Raw genomic sequence first — 14881 nt, forward strand, 5'->3', positions numbered from 1 at the left:
TTCAAGATTGGTTTATACTTACCAAGTTTTTTACTAGAAGGTTCTTTCATGCTTTTCTTTAAACCTTTACGCAATGGAGAACTTTCCAGTAAAGAACACCTAAGTTATAAAACCAAGCACAAAAATTAATCAATGCAATGGACGAAAGCATCATATTAGGAAAAGGTGTCAAAAATCATTTTTAGTTATTTGTGTGCTTGTGTGTATGTATACGTGTGATACCAGTGAGATTTTCATGAATATGAACAAGACAGTGGATTAGTTATCAGCTCAGATACCCAGCAGCACAGGCAAGCCTTGGCCCCAAGTAGATTCATAGACTAATGCATTTACAAGTCAAATCCCATTTCTGTGACTATTACCTGATGATTTTATTATAAGCACCAAAATCTGCACTTCAATGTATATTGTAGGGTTTTTTATTGTCTTCAAGATGTCAGTATTTTCCTACAAGTCATAAAATAGCCTGGGTTGGAAGGAAGTAGTAGTCAGCATGGATTCACCAAGGGGAAGTCACGCTTGATCAACTTGATATACTTCTATGATAAAATGACTGGCTTGGTAGGCGAGGGGAAAGGGGTGGATATTGTCCACTTTGACTTCAAGAAGGCTTTCCACACTGTCTCACATAAGATCCTCATAGTGAAGCTGATGAAGTATGGGCCAGATGAGCATACAGTGAGGTAGACTGAAAACCAGCTGAACAGCCAGGCCCCAGGTGTCAATACTGGGTCCAATTCTCTTAGTCATCTGCATTAATAATCTGGATGGAGTAGAGTGTACCCTCACCATGTTTGCTGATGACATAAAACTGAGCAGAGTGTCTGATACACCAGAATGTTGTGCCGCCATCCAGAGAGACATCCACAGGCTGGAGAAACGGGCTGGCAGCAACCTCATGAAGTTCAACAAGGGCAAGTGCAAAGTTCTGCACAGGGGGAACAGCCCTAGGCACCAGTACTGGGCTGTAAGGAAGACTCTAGAGCCAGATTCTGTGTTCAGTGAAAGGACAAGAGGCAATGGGCAAAAACTGAAATACAGGAGGTTCTGTCTGAACGCCAGGAAACACTTCTTTACTGTGCGGGTGACTGAGCACTTCCATAGACAGGTTGCGTTGTCTCCCTCCTTGGAGAAATTCAAAATTCATTTGGACATGGTGCTGGGCAACTGACTCCAAGTGGTCCTGATTGAGCCTGGCAGTTGGACAAGATGACCTCCAGACGTGCCTTACAATTTCAACCATTCTCTGACTTCTCCCACTCAATACAACTAAAGCATGACAGAAAAAGTAGTAAAATAAAACCCTGTCAACACATAGCACTGTACAAAACCATTCAATGCACTTCAGCATCAGGAAAACAAATGCATAACACAATTCAGAAGAAAAAAACATTTAGTTATTCTGTACCTGGCAATAACTGATAGACTCTTCTCATTTCCACATGAGAGAAAATCCCTCTGCTGAGTTCTCACCAATGCAGTAAGGTTAACTTCCAACACAGCAATCATATCTTCAAACATTGATGTGACCAGGCATAAAACCTGCAGCAATTATACCATCAAATAACACTCTAATTCATAATTGAAGCTTCAGCACTGAAGTATTTATAATGGAAAATTAAATCGCTTTCTGTCATTTATGAAAATTAGTAAAAAATATCCACAAGTTTTATCTTGCAAAGCATGAAAGAGTAAGAAGTGGTTAATGCTGTCCTTCAAAAATATGCTTATGTTGCTTAAATGTGTCTTAACAGCCTTACCTACGTAAGTCACAGAAATTTCAATACATTCTACAATAGAGATTTCTGCAGTAAGAGTTGTGAGAAAAGCAGCACACATAGAAGAAAGATTGGTTTCAGAGACATGCTGAGAACATGCTGAATTTAAAATAAAATCCTTCTTTAAAACAAAACACTGCTATGTTAAGTATGTAGAAAGGCCTAGATTGAGCTCAGTTCTGTAGGAAAATTGTAACATCAAAAATGGAGTAATCAGACAAAAATGCCTTTCACTTCCTTAAAAGCACTTTTAGTGACTTTTCACAAACATTTTTTCACAACTCAAATAGTTTTCACAGATTTCTTGGAAGGATTCAAAAGCAGTTCATCCTAATATTTGAGAAACAAGGTGTAACAATGCTTGTATCTTTTTTCCCCCTAAAAGATTGCTGCTGCTTCCCCAGTGATCGTTCTTGAAATTCAAGGTACACACTGAACACTATAAAAAACAATACGCCTTTTGCTTATTAATCACTTTAGACAGTGTGTAAATTATGACAGCTTTAAAGCTACACAGCTATTTAAATTAATAGCTCCCATAAAGAAGAATCAACCCTCTCCAGAAAAACTACTGTGTAATTCACATCAAGAAAAAGAAATGTAAAAGTGTACACCAATCTGCAATCAAAATGCATAATTAGTATTTATTGAAAATAATTGAAAATGTAAACATTCATTAAATCGATGTTTACTGTATACTCACCTTTCCGTTAACTGCCTTCCTTGTTAATGCACACGATCTGACAAACTGAATGCTGACGTCACTGAAATCTTTACCAAAAAGACATAGTGCTATAAAACCGTATTTGCATTTCAAAAGAAAAAGCTATCATCTCTAAGACAGGGGGAAAAAAAAAAAACCTCATACTAATTTGACACCATTATAATCCACTATCTTCAGTGTATATCCTTCTAGCTTACTCTCACATTATAAAGTAGTAGAATAACATTCCTTGTGTTTAACACTCACAAACTCCAAAATCAAATAAAAATTCCTTGCTAGCCAATACCAAAATCTAGTGCCAACACATCTTGTGAGACAAGTCAGCAGTGCCAGAAAAACCCAGAAATTAATTAGAATGAACATATAAGGGAAAAAAAAAATTCCACCAAAAAAAAAAAAATAAAAATCCCCCAAAACCCCCCACACCCAGACAGTTTCTACAGTATTCTGCTATTTTGCTATTTTACAAACCAAATTGTTATACTATTTATATCAGGTAACAAAGGAAAGCAATCACATTATGGTATGGTCAGATATTTTATAATCGTACCTTTGTAAGATAAAAAAGCTTCTAATTCAAAGTTTGCCAAATTAAGTATTAACAAGCCAGTAGAGCTTCCTATCCAAAAATAGCTAGTATTCAGGGCAGAACGTCTATTAAGAAAGGAGAAAAAAAAAAATCTGAGCATGATGAAGAAGCTTTCCTTATTACTATACAAGACACAGCAATTCCTTTTTTTAATACTTGTTACTTAGTCCCAGCACGACAATAATAAACACCAAAAATGGTTTTTAAATTTACAGCATTTTTACAAAATCTGTAGCTCAAAATAAAATCTTTCAATGAAAATTGGTGAAGTTTTGAAAACTAAGAACAGGACACAATCCTTGATTTTATGTAAGAGCTCATGGCAAGTCTAAACCAGCATAGGAAATATTTTTCAAAAACTACTATGGTTTGTAACAGTTGGGAGGTGCTATAAAAGCACTGTATACACAAAAAGTAAAATCAAACAAAGAGGCAAGTCTACATATATTCTTACTTTTACCACCAGTGATATGAACACATAAAAATGGTGAAATTTAAGGTGTCTTTGTACATAGTTAAAGTACTAGAGAAAAAAACAGCACAAACTATGGGGAGAAAAAAACAGGCAAGCCTGGAACGTCTGTCTCAGCCTGTGTGTAGTGGCAGTAGTATTGCTGTTTAGTAATGAAACCCAGTCTTCATAAACACCACAGAGTAGACCAACTGGTTACAATTTCGGTCAACACTCTCACAGAAGAAAAATGTTATCGAGCATAAGATGATGATAACAAAATAACAGTTGTCATTCTCAAAAACCAAAAATGTTTTGATGCCACAGTAAATAAAAATTGACAACAACATTTTAATACATTTTCCAAATCAGAGTGAGTAGACTTATCGGTTTCATTTCTAAAGTTAGACCACAAGAGCTGAAGCAAGGGTATGGAAAAATATAAAGCTGAAGCTTGGTGAAAAGACTCACCACAGTGGCTTCTTTTTTTCTTTTTTTTTTTCTTGTATTAAAGAAAAGGGAAAAGAAACAGTGAAATACTTTATAAAGCAGACTGGGAAAGAGTTTCAGTTCTGGTTCGTGATACTTTTATGTGCTCTGTATAGTTTTATCTGTGGTTTGCACTACTTTCATGCACGGCGGTAACAGACTGATTTAATTTGTAAATTCTTCGAATTATTTCAAAGAAGTGGCACTATCAAGTTATTATAAATAATGATATCAAGTGACAGATACAGGAAGCTGATCTCACACCCACTTTAAAATAATAAACGGCCATCCACTGTGATGAAATTACTCAATGTCAAAAAGCTTATGGAACTATAAGACATCATTTTTTGGACACCAGTGTTGCAAAAATGTTTCATTGTTGCATTTCACTTCAGGCAGGAAAAATGGTCAATCAGGGATTTTTCAGTTGTTCAGAAGAATCTGAACCACCTGCTAAAACCAACACATGATAATTTTAAAGGTGAACAGAAAAAGACTTCTAAATACAAAAATATAAAGCCAAAAGATAATGCAACTGGATTAATAATAAGAATGTAATGGTCACGGTTGTTTATAAGCAGAACAAAACCTCCAACTGTGATGCGATAATTGAAAGGGTAAATAGTCCTTAGATATACAATGTTAGGCAGTATCAGGTCAGTATTGGAAATTGATGTTATTTGAACTCAGAAAATTATTTCAGTTAACCTGTTACCAGCGACCCATTTCAGGCAACCCTGTCCAAAAAAAGGCATTGAAAAAGAAATGAGACTGAGTCTCTCAGCCAAAAGTTTGGCTAGAACAGGTTATGTAATTCAGAAGTTGTTTAAATTTAGAAAGCAAACAGACACAGGCACACAGTGACTGCATCAGACATACTTCCACAGGAAAGCAAATTAAAATAAATTCGGCTTTTAAATTCTAATGGGCTTCTCATTATTTTTTTAACTGATATTTCCCTTATCAACCAGCATCAATAGATGCTAAAATGAATATTCCCAATGCCATTTTTATAAAATTACTTTGCAGACAAGAAACCAGTTTTAACTGTGTATCACTTTGTGTATATTATCTGCCTAACAGTAGGCCACCAAAACTTGCAGATCACTAAAAATATTCTTTGATTTTCCTATTGTATGTTTAAAATAGTAAGTTGGGGTGAAAATAATCCAAGAACCAATAGGAACTCCTAGGAATAGATTTCATCCAAATATTTGGTGGTATTTTAAGGGACTTACATGTTTTCTTCATTATGGAAACACACTAAAAAGTCACAGTGTTCAATTAAGAGGATAGGCAATGATGTTTCCACTGATCCTTCTGGTCTCATGGTTTTTGTTTTGCAAAGCTTGGAAGTATTTTGCCCTTCACCTAAGAAATACAATCAACAACACTAGCTATCGAAAAACCATGAAATAAGGGAAACAGGATTTAACAGAGAATTTGAAGTAATAGAGTACTATAAATAAATATAGTACTATAAATAAATAGATAAATGAATTACTATAAATAAAGTTTTAAAGTAATAAGGTAGCATGAACTAACTCTACACTCCAGAAGTTTCTATTTCAATAATTGATATAGCCTAAGACAGCCCTCTTGAAATATCTTACCTCATTATTATGTTATTTTTAGTACAGTCTTCTTTCAGATACCTAGATATAAAAATCTAAAGAGCCTACTTACGGACTGAAAAGGAGTTGGCAGAATTCAGATGTGTCCATATCAAAAAGTGGCTCTGAAAGCCATATTCTAACAACTGTTAAATATGCTGGGTAACTTTCCACTTAGTCTGAAAAATTCCCTTGACCCTAAAGTTATAACATAATCCAAAACCAAGATGGAAAGCCACCTCCGTTTCACCCTCCCAAGAAGTCTCCAATCCATTATGCACACGCAGTTAACACCTAGGAACGACTAGCACTGAATTCATCATTAGGCACAGACACTATATCACCCTCTTTCAAACATCCAAAGATGAAAGTGCCATCCATATATTTTAAAGAATAACAAGAAATGTAGCAGTCTTTCTCATTAGAATTATTGAAGCTGGACCACTAAGGCATCTAAGTGGCACTTAGGCATCTAAGAACACAAGTCATTGAAGCTAGAAAAAGAGCAAGCGAGGGAAACCAGATCTCTCCCTAAAGAAAGCTTCCTCTTGCTTGCCTTTGGGAGGACCTCATCTTGCTTCAGCTGGGATGCAGATAGTCTGAATGCCTCATATGGGAACATGGAATCACCTTGCTGAGGTGACCAAGTGCGGTCTTCTAAGATTTATAAGTACTCTGTGTTATAACACTGGAAATACCACAGCCAGAGAAATATCATATCATGGAGGCACTAGTATGGATTTAAAAAAAAGAAGAAAGAAAGAAAGAAAGATTCCTAGAATTATCAAAGGTAACTGAGAAATGATACTTTAGACACTTAGACAGCAGATTCATTTTTAGGCACCCATTCTGTTCTCACTAAAGTCTTGGCCAATGAATTCAGTAAAAACCAAGTACTTAATAGTTCACATTCTCAATGTCTTATAAGCAGATGCATTAGTCAAGATTTTATTACACGCATACAAGCATAATTCTTTCCAGATATGTCACATAATTCTTTCCAGATATGCCAATACCCAACTTCACATCAGCTTCAGTAAGAATTCCATGCCACAGTCTGAGACTCATAACTCTATCACTTACAATAAATTCTCATTGTATGAAAAGCATACACTCACTAGCCAATAACAACTAGCCTATACCATAAACAGCATTCAAAAAACACTGTGCTACCTATTTCTTTTCCAGATTTCAAGACTTCATTATAGAATTTCTCTTGCTTTTTCTTTAAGTTGATATGTGTTACGCAACGGTAATTATGATCACTGATTAAACTGAAGATCCAAAGCTGCAAGAAAAAGAAAAAGCAATTGCTATAACCTTTTGACAGTAAACATAAAGCTTACATGAATACCAACTAAAGGTCCAATATGTAAAGCTACAAAGCTGTTGAATTTTTGTATCTGGAATCTCATCTTGGACCCAAAATTCACTTACATTCATTTCTAAGATTATTAAAGGATATATTCAATATTAGCAAAAGCAGCCATTATCAATTCGAACAGCACATCTAATTCCCACATTTATGTCTTCGAAAAAAAAGCCTCATAGACTATTTCCCACATTAAAAACCACAAGTAACCTGCATGTAATTGCCCAGTGAGTCATGTACATTAATTTCATTTATACCTCTTTGGTTTTAGGCAGCACTATAGTTAAATCTTTAACTTTCTTCACAATTCACTGAACAATAACACTGAAGGAAAGCAACTGGAAAATCTTATGTAAATATATTCTTAACATTAAATTAAAGAGCAGGTAAAATACATGTTCAAATTTATCACATTTTTATTAGAATTTCAACATGCTGAAATCATAGTCTTTTCCATTTATTGTCATGTGTTTCATTCCTTGGCCAGAACAGAAGAATCCTATTTTTCACCCTTTTTACTTTGAAAGACATATATATAGCCTCACAGTGTACTCTTCTTATATAATCACTGACTGTGCTCTTAAACACTTCCCTGGTTTTCAGGAAAAAGTTTCCATTTTGCAACAGAAGTCTTATATACCATATATGATTTGTGCTTAAAGCATTGAATTATACTTCCTAAAATAACTGTTTTAACAATTCAAAGCAAATATGCAGACTGTGAAGCTTTTTTATCAACAGATACATTAACAATAGATGATTGTTTTGACAGAGTATTTTATGGGTAATTCTCACCTGTCCCTCAGAACATCCAGTGATAATCTGTTTATTTTCTTCATCAACTAGCAGACTTAGCAAAGGAAATGCTGGTTCAAAAAAAGATAAAATTATCTCCAGAGTAGACACAAATCAGATATGCAATTCAAATTGAATCCTCTTATTTATAAAAGTAAGTGGGAAAAAAACCCTTACTGCAATTCTTATGGTTGTACAATACTTTGTATGGCTAAGGGCTTTCCATTTACAGGTCTGCAGCCTGCTGTTCACCCACAATGCCATTTTCTGCAGCCTTTCACCCAAGGTGCTGTGGCATGGTTTTCAGAGCCCCATGCGGCAGTTTTCTCTCATTCTCATGCTGTTACTCTGATGGCCTTGCACCTGCAAACCCTGATTGCAGGTGGGGCAGGTTTTCAAGGGAAGCGACTGCCACAGGCAACCAGGGGAGGAGAATCACTCCTTCTTTTCTCCTTTCCTACCATGTGGTTTTAGCTTTTAGTTTACATGAGACAGTTCAATAATACATATGCACAAAGCCTAACTACCAGTCTCCTCACAGCTCGTGCCCCAAGAGCGTGCTCCAATAACCACTAGTAGCACCACAATCAGGAACAATCAAAGGGGAGTTGAACCAAGTCCCATTGAAAACTATATGTTTCTTATAGGGAAAGTACTATTGGAGGAGGAAGCCCTGCTGCACTTCCTCTTTCTCTTCTCTCCTTTTGCTCTCATCTTGCCGCAAAAGTATCTTTCACCTTTAAAATCAACATATCCCATCAGCTGCAGACACTGCTAATAAATCTACGTATGGCATAGTATTTCTTTCTATGTCATATATAAAACTAGAAAGAAAACAAGCACATAGTACTCAGAGAGTGGAACTGTACCTACAAAACAAGAGCTCCATTTGCTCATCTCAGTAAAATGGCAACAGTTACATGCACACCCTGTACAAAAAGAGCTGTTTACAAAAGTACACTAAAACTATCTAACCAGAAGTACACATTAAAGGAAAATATATTTACTACTGGCTTTAAAGGATATGCTTACTACTACCTAGTCTACTAGACTTATTTGCACTAAATCAGCTAAATACTTCTATAATAATTGTGTGTTATTGTTTAGGGAAAGGAATTTTTTGCTATGAAAAAGTATATATAAAAATAAAGCTTACCTGTTAATACTCCTGACTGATGTATTAACTGGCCGGTAGCATAGTCCCACACCTTTAGAAAAAAAAAATAAATATAGTCAACTACTTAGATCTTTAAGGAAAACAAACGTCAAAAGCCATCATGTGGTGAAAACGGAGAAATGCAGCCACTAAAAGTCATGCGATATGGTAAGGATTTCTTTCAGCTTTTCTAACTACACAGAGCTTTGTTTAATTGATAAATATCCATAGTGAAAAGGTGAAACTCACCTGGTATGGATACACAAAGTACTTAAAATACTTTCCGTCTTTGCTTAGGTGACTGAAGCTAAATTAATGAAAATACATACTTGAACTGGTTCTAAATTTCACACAGGGACCTTGCATAATTTCACAGTTTTCATATTGAGCTCAGGAATAAGAGGTCATTACTAATAATAACAGTAGTTATTATGATCTATAGACCCACATTTAAGTCAGCTTTCATTATTAACATGACTAAGTGATGAATTCTATGCTTAACAGTCAATTAAGAAAGCTAAATAAAACCAATTTTTTCCTCTCATGTTGTTACTTCTATAAGCCGCCTTCCCCACAAATACTTTCCCTACATTATTATAGTTATCACAGCTGGGATTGAAAAAATCACAGCGAGACAGTCCCTGTTTTTTTAAAGCACAACTCTACAATTTCCTTGCCTTAAAGGTTCTGTCTTCTGACACTGATATAAGCATACTTTTCTCCCATGTGCAAAACTCAGCAGCAGTCACTGGAGCCAGGTGGCCATCCAATTCAGCTAGTATAGCTTCCTTCTGTGATAAGTCAAAATAAAAACGGATTATATTTCAAACTAAAAATTACAATTGGTTAAATGTTTTAATAATTAATCACTGTTCTAAAATTTGTCAGATTTGGATCCAAAATATTATTTCAATAGATTTTTCTTATTGAAACTGCAGCCCTGTATATCATCCTGCTGGCAAAACGATCACACATTTACACTTCCTTCTTCAGAATGAATGATACAGGAGTAACTTTTCAGATGTCCTCAGAATGTTTTCTTCTTGTAAGTTACTGTGATACCATTTCATTTCAATTTTTTAATCTAGTCTTCTATCTGGTGTATGATGCATTATGAAGCATTAGTTCATACTTATTGTCATCTATGTGAGAGAAATGAATGCTTTTGCTTAATTATACTAACATTTCTGTATCATGATTTTATTTGAAAGTAAGTTAAAAAAATACCAGCACCATATCTACAAAGAATGGCATCTCACCTTTGCACTTAACATGTAGATCTGATTTCCAGCACATACTGCCACTTGTTGATCATCTGGACTAAATCTTACATGAAGCACCATTCCCAAAAGAGTTCCAATAACAATCCCTCGAGGTGTTAACCCTGCAGCAATTTCATCGTTAATGAGACTCAGTGAAATATAACTCTGATGCAGTGAGATTCTTAGAAACTTTTGTCTAACCACAGTGCTGTCTCAGTGTCTGTCAGGAAGCTTTACAGAACAACCCACAGCTTTATTGTGCCAGCCTATTGGAAAGCAAAGCACAGAACTGTGCCCCAGCAAGATTCCTCCATCTGTCTTGTTGCCTAGACATGATGTGGTACTCTTTGAAACACTAATAATAGGTGTGCCCATCAAATCATACTTCCACAGAAGACTGCCAGGGACAGGAGTTTTGGAGTAGGGTTATGTGCCCAAGGAATCCAGTAGTGCCATGTTCATTTTGAAGGCAAGAAATCCTGACTGGTGTCATCATATAAAATGACTGAAGCCCAGGAAAACAGGAGTTTGAAAAATACTTCTTCCAGGACAATATCCCAGACATTCGGCCATCAAGCAAGGGGGACTTTCCTTCTCCTGGTTTTAATTCCTCTGTGGGATGAAAGAGGAAATACACCACTAAATATCATTACAGGGTCAGATGGTAAGTCTAGCTTTGAGAACAGGCTCATGTTTCATCTCTCTTTTCACAATTTCATTCTGGTTATCTCACTGCTTCAAGCAGCCTGGTTTCTGCAGTTCTCTGTTTGATGATGCTATCTTTAAGAGCGTGAGAAGGTTTTGGACATCTCATTAAATTTTAGGATTTTGTAGGCAACAAATTAACTAGGATACAGGCACAACAGCTATAGGTGTCCTTTTATAGGTTTCATTCTAGATGCTATTGAGTGTTTCTACAGCTGATTAATGTGTCAAGAACTAGCAGAATGGAGAGATGGATCAAACACCTTGATACAGTTGTTAAGAATATGGTCAGAGAAAACATGTCAAGACTGTGCAGAATACAGTCTGGGGGAAAAAAAGACTCTACAGAATCTGCTGAAAAGCTTGCAGACAGAAAAAAGAGAGAAGTCCAGAAGCAGAGAATCTGGCTTTCTAAAGTCTCTGCACTAAAACTACACATGACTCTGGGGGTCTTGCTCCTTTTCTTTGTTTTTCAGTATTCCACTACTTTCCAATCAATTTAAGCTTGAAGCAGGGTTAGCACTGCTCCCTAGAATCTAACTCCATTGGCTGAGGCTCCAAACCAAGACAGTAGTCAGGATACTAGAACTTCTGCTTTCTTTGCATAATGCCATCACAACTCTCACGCGCGCATTCTCCTCCCAAATCCTTGCATTGTTCACACACACACACCAGTGTTCCAGACAGAGGTAGAAGGAGAGGCAAAGCAGGATGTAAAACGCTAGTTCACAGATATTCCCGAAAAGGCAGCATTTGGTTATTCTGGCATTCTATGTTTAGTTACGCAGTGCTACTGTGGTTAACTTTTTTCCCATCCGTGTTATTCCACAGTGGCAGAACTTCTCCCCTGCCTTTTCCCGAGGTCTCCAGCACTCCCTTGCTCCGGCCCAGCACCTCGGCCAGCTTCCGGGGCCGCCCTGGCCCTGCACGGTGTCCACCGTGGGGTTGCACCGCCCATGAGGGCCCTTCCAGACGGTATGGTGAGCAGGCCAGCTGGACCGCTGCCCTGACAGGGCATGGCACTGCCGGAGAGGAGCAGCAGAGAAATAAGCACTCTTTATTGGTGCTAGGGCTGCTGAATCTGAGTGGTTAAGAAGTGCTCCTCAGAAATAACCGTCTTTTTATACAAGTAGTACTGGAAGTAAAGGAGGTGTTGGGGGGTCGTTGCTCAGAGACTGGCTGGGCCTTGGTCTGTTTGTAGGAGGTGGTGAGTGACTGCTTCTGCATGTCTTTTTTATGTATACAACATGTATAGATTATATAAACAGTACTCTACCTTCTTGCACCTTCTGTGTGCATTCATCAAGGTTCCACACTATCACACGTTCACGAGAAGCAGAGCAGATACAAAGTGGGTTGATTTTACTTCCAAATGACAATGCAGAAATTGAGTAATCATGTCCTGACAAAAGTAATGGCTGACAAATGCAGATAAAGAAGAGTTAAGTGAGTCACCTCAAAAAAAGGTTATGACCAATACAAAATGACAAATGGATCATATACATGCAATTAACAAGACAACAACTATTTATTGTTTCAAACCCACTTAATCAGCTGCAGTGTACAGGGTTTGGCTGGGATGGAGTTCACTTTCTCCACAGAAGCTTGCATGGTGCAGTGCTTTGGATTTTGTGATGAAACCTGCTGATAGCCTGAAACAGTGCTTTGGCTGTTGCACAGCATGAAGACTTTATGAAGGCTTTCTCTTTTCCCACACTGTCTCAGCCCCAAACTGCCCCAGTAAATGGGGGAGAGGGAGGGAACATGGCTTTAACAGCTGACCCAAACTGGCAAAGGGATATTCCCCATGATAAGATGTTGTGCTCAGCAATAAAACTGGGGTATTAGATAAAGGTGGTGTTGAGGGCAGGAGGGGAGTTGTCTTCTAGGGCGGCCATTGCTTGAAACCTGTATGGGGATTGGTCTGCCTGTAGGAGGTGGTGAGCGATTGCCTTTGTATCACTTCTTTTTTCCTCTTTCCTTCACTCGTTATACTATCTTCTTTAGTTCATCGTGGGGGCGCATGACTTCTCACTTTTGCCTGCCTGATTCTCCCTCCAAGCCCGCCGGGAAGGAGTGAGCAGGAGACTGGGTGGTGGTTTAGCTGCCAGCCACCACAGTTCACATTATTCTCAACACAAGAACAAAGATTGCAACAAATGCTAGTCTCTTCACAGCATTAGAGTCAAACCCTCACTCCTACACTACCCCCAGATATTTTGTTTATACCTTCCTTAAGAGGAATAAAGAGTCTTCTTCTGAAATAGCCTGTGGAGGGATGTGTTCTGGGTTTACCTGAGCAGTCGCTGTATTCCAGATGCATAACTCATTTCGATTCAAAGGGAAAGCGCTGTGATGGTGGCTACACGCCAGCTGAACGAGGGACTCTGACAGTTCGGACCTGAACAACTGTTTTTCGCAGACAACGTCAGGATCGCAGCTTCCTCCACAAGAACGTCCGTCCCGGTCGCCTTCCATCCTGCGGCTGGAACAGGCGCCGCGGCGGGACACCACACCGGACCGGACTGGCCCCACCGGCTGCGTCCTGACCCCCTGGTAGCGGCACCCTTACGCGGGGAGGCGGAGGGGCCCGCCCCGCTCCGCGCCCCCCCGCACGGCACAAGCAGGCTCCGCCCCACCGGCCCCGCCGCACAACGGTCGGCCCGTAACCAGGGCAGCGGCGCTGCCGACGGGTCGCCGAGCGGGACAAAACCTCCGTCGCCCGCGGAGTTGCCCTTGCCTGGGCAACTGTCCTTTTTACAGCGACACGTAGGGATAGAACAGGGCGGAATGGCTTTAAACTGAAAGAGGGGAGATTTAGATTAGACGTTAGGAAGAAGTTCTTTACTATGAGGGCGGTGAGACACTGGCACAGGGTGCCCAGAGAAGCTGTGGCTGCCCCATCCCTGGCAGTGTTCAAGGCCAGGCTGAACGGGGCTTGGAGCAGCCTGGTCTAGTGGAAGGTCTCTCTGCCTGTGGCAGGGGGTTGGAACTGGATGAGCTTTAAGGTCCCTTCCTACCCAAACCATTGTGTGGTTCTTCGATGCACTCAGTGCAGCATGAACCAGCCCATGACAGTGTGTGGAGCAGCATCACTGAGAAGAAAAACAAACCTCTTGCTCTCAACAAGTTTGTGGGTGATGGGGAGCAGTCACCAAGGTGGTGGGCAGGGCTATCTGACAGAGGGACTCATCGGGCAGGAGAAATTGCTGACAATCTCATGGAGTACAACAAGAGTAAGTGCAGGGTCCTGCATCTGACACAGAGTAACCCCATGCAAGAGGGCAGGCTGGAGGTTGGCTGTCTGGGAAGCAGCTCTGCAGAAAATGATCCAAAGATCCTGCTGGGCAAGCTGAGTATGAGCCACCTCTCAGCCAACTGCATCCTTCAGCCTGGAGAAGAGACCTTACCATTCCCTACAGCTACATAATTCGAGGATGCAGAGAAGTTGGAGCTAGACTCTTTTCAGAGGCACTCAGTGGTAAGACAAGCTGGAACCTGGGAAAATCCAATTAGATGTCAGGAATTTTTATTTATTTATTTTAAATACCATGAGAGTGGTTGACTATTCAAACAAGTTTCTGATAGAGAGGGATCTCTATCCCTGGAGTTGTCCAAGAGTCACATGGACATGGCCTTGAGCAACCTGTTTAATTAGACCTGTTTTGAACAGTAATTACACCTGTTTTTAACAGGAAGTTGGACTGAAGGAATCTGGAGGTCCCTTTCATCCCAAGTTATGATTCTATGATCAAGTTTTTGATCCACCAACTTAAACCATTTTGATGCAGGTCAATCTGCAGACTCAGCATCCACCTCAACTGCATTTCAAACAGATACTTTCTACAGGAATGTCTTTCTTGTGTTTGTCTGTAATTAACAGTACAAGCATTTTTGCACTGTATGACCACCTAATATAATATTATCATTGACAATACAACCTCCTT

The 14881-nt window shown here is 39.0% G+C and overlaps 1 protein-coding gene across 1 annotated transcript in view; it reads right to left on the reverse strand.

Annotated features, from left to right (window-relative positions):
• WDR27 (WD repeat domain 27) overlaps positions 1-13506 on the reverse strand; it is a 96066-nt gene extending 82560 nt beyond the window's left edge. Inside the window, exons 1-12 of the mRNA XM_030498998.1 lie at positions 13230-13506; positions 12211-12352; positions 10227-10351; positions 9645-9758; positions 8968-9019; positions 7812-7882; positions 6818-6932; positions 5270-5402; positions 3053-3156; positions 2482-2549; positions 1409-1542; positions 23-99 (exon numbers count right to left, since the gene is read on the reverse strand). Coding sequence (XP_030354858.1) covers positions 23-99; positions 1409-1542; positions 2482-2549; positions 3053-3156; positions 5270-5402; positions 6818-6932; positions 7812-7882; positions 8968-9019; positions 9645-9758; positions 10227-10351; positions 12211-12352; positions 13230-13412 — 1318 coding nt within the window. The 5' untranslated portion in view covers positions 13413-13506. The remainder of the gene's footprint in view (positions 1-22; positions 100-1408; positions 1543-2481; positions 2550-3052; positions 3157-5269; positions 5403-6817; positions 6933-7811; positions 7883-8967; positions 9020-9644; positions 9759-10226; positions 10352-12210; positions 12353-13229) is intronic.
• Between the last annotated feature and the right edge of the window lie 1375 nt (positions 13507-14881).

The sequence above is a fragment of the Strigops habroptila genome, chromosome 10 (assembly GCF_004027225.2).
Source record: "Strigops habroptila isolate Jane chromosome 10, bStrHab1.2.pri, whole genome shotgun sequence".
Classification (NCBI taxonomy): Eukaryota; Metazoa; Chordata; class Aves; order Psittaciformes; family Psittacidae; genus Strigops; species Strigops habroptila.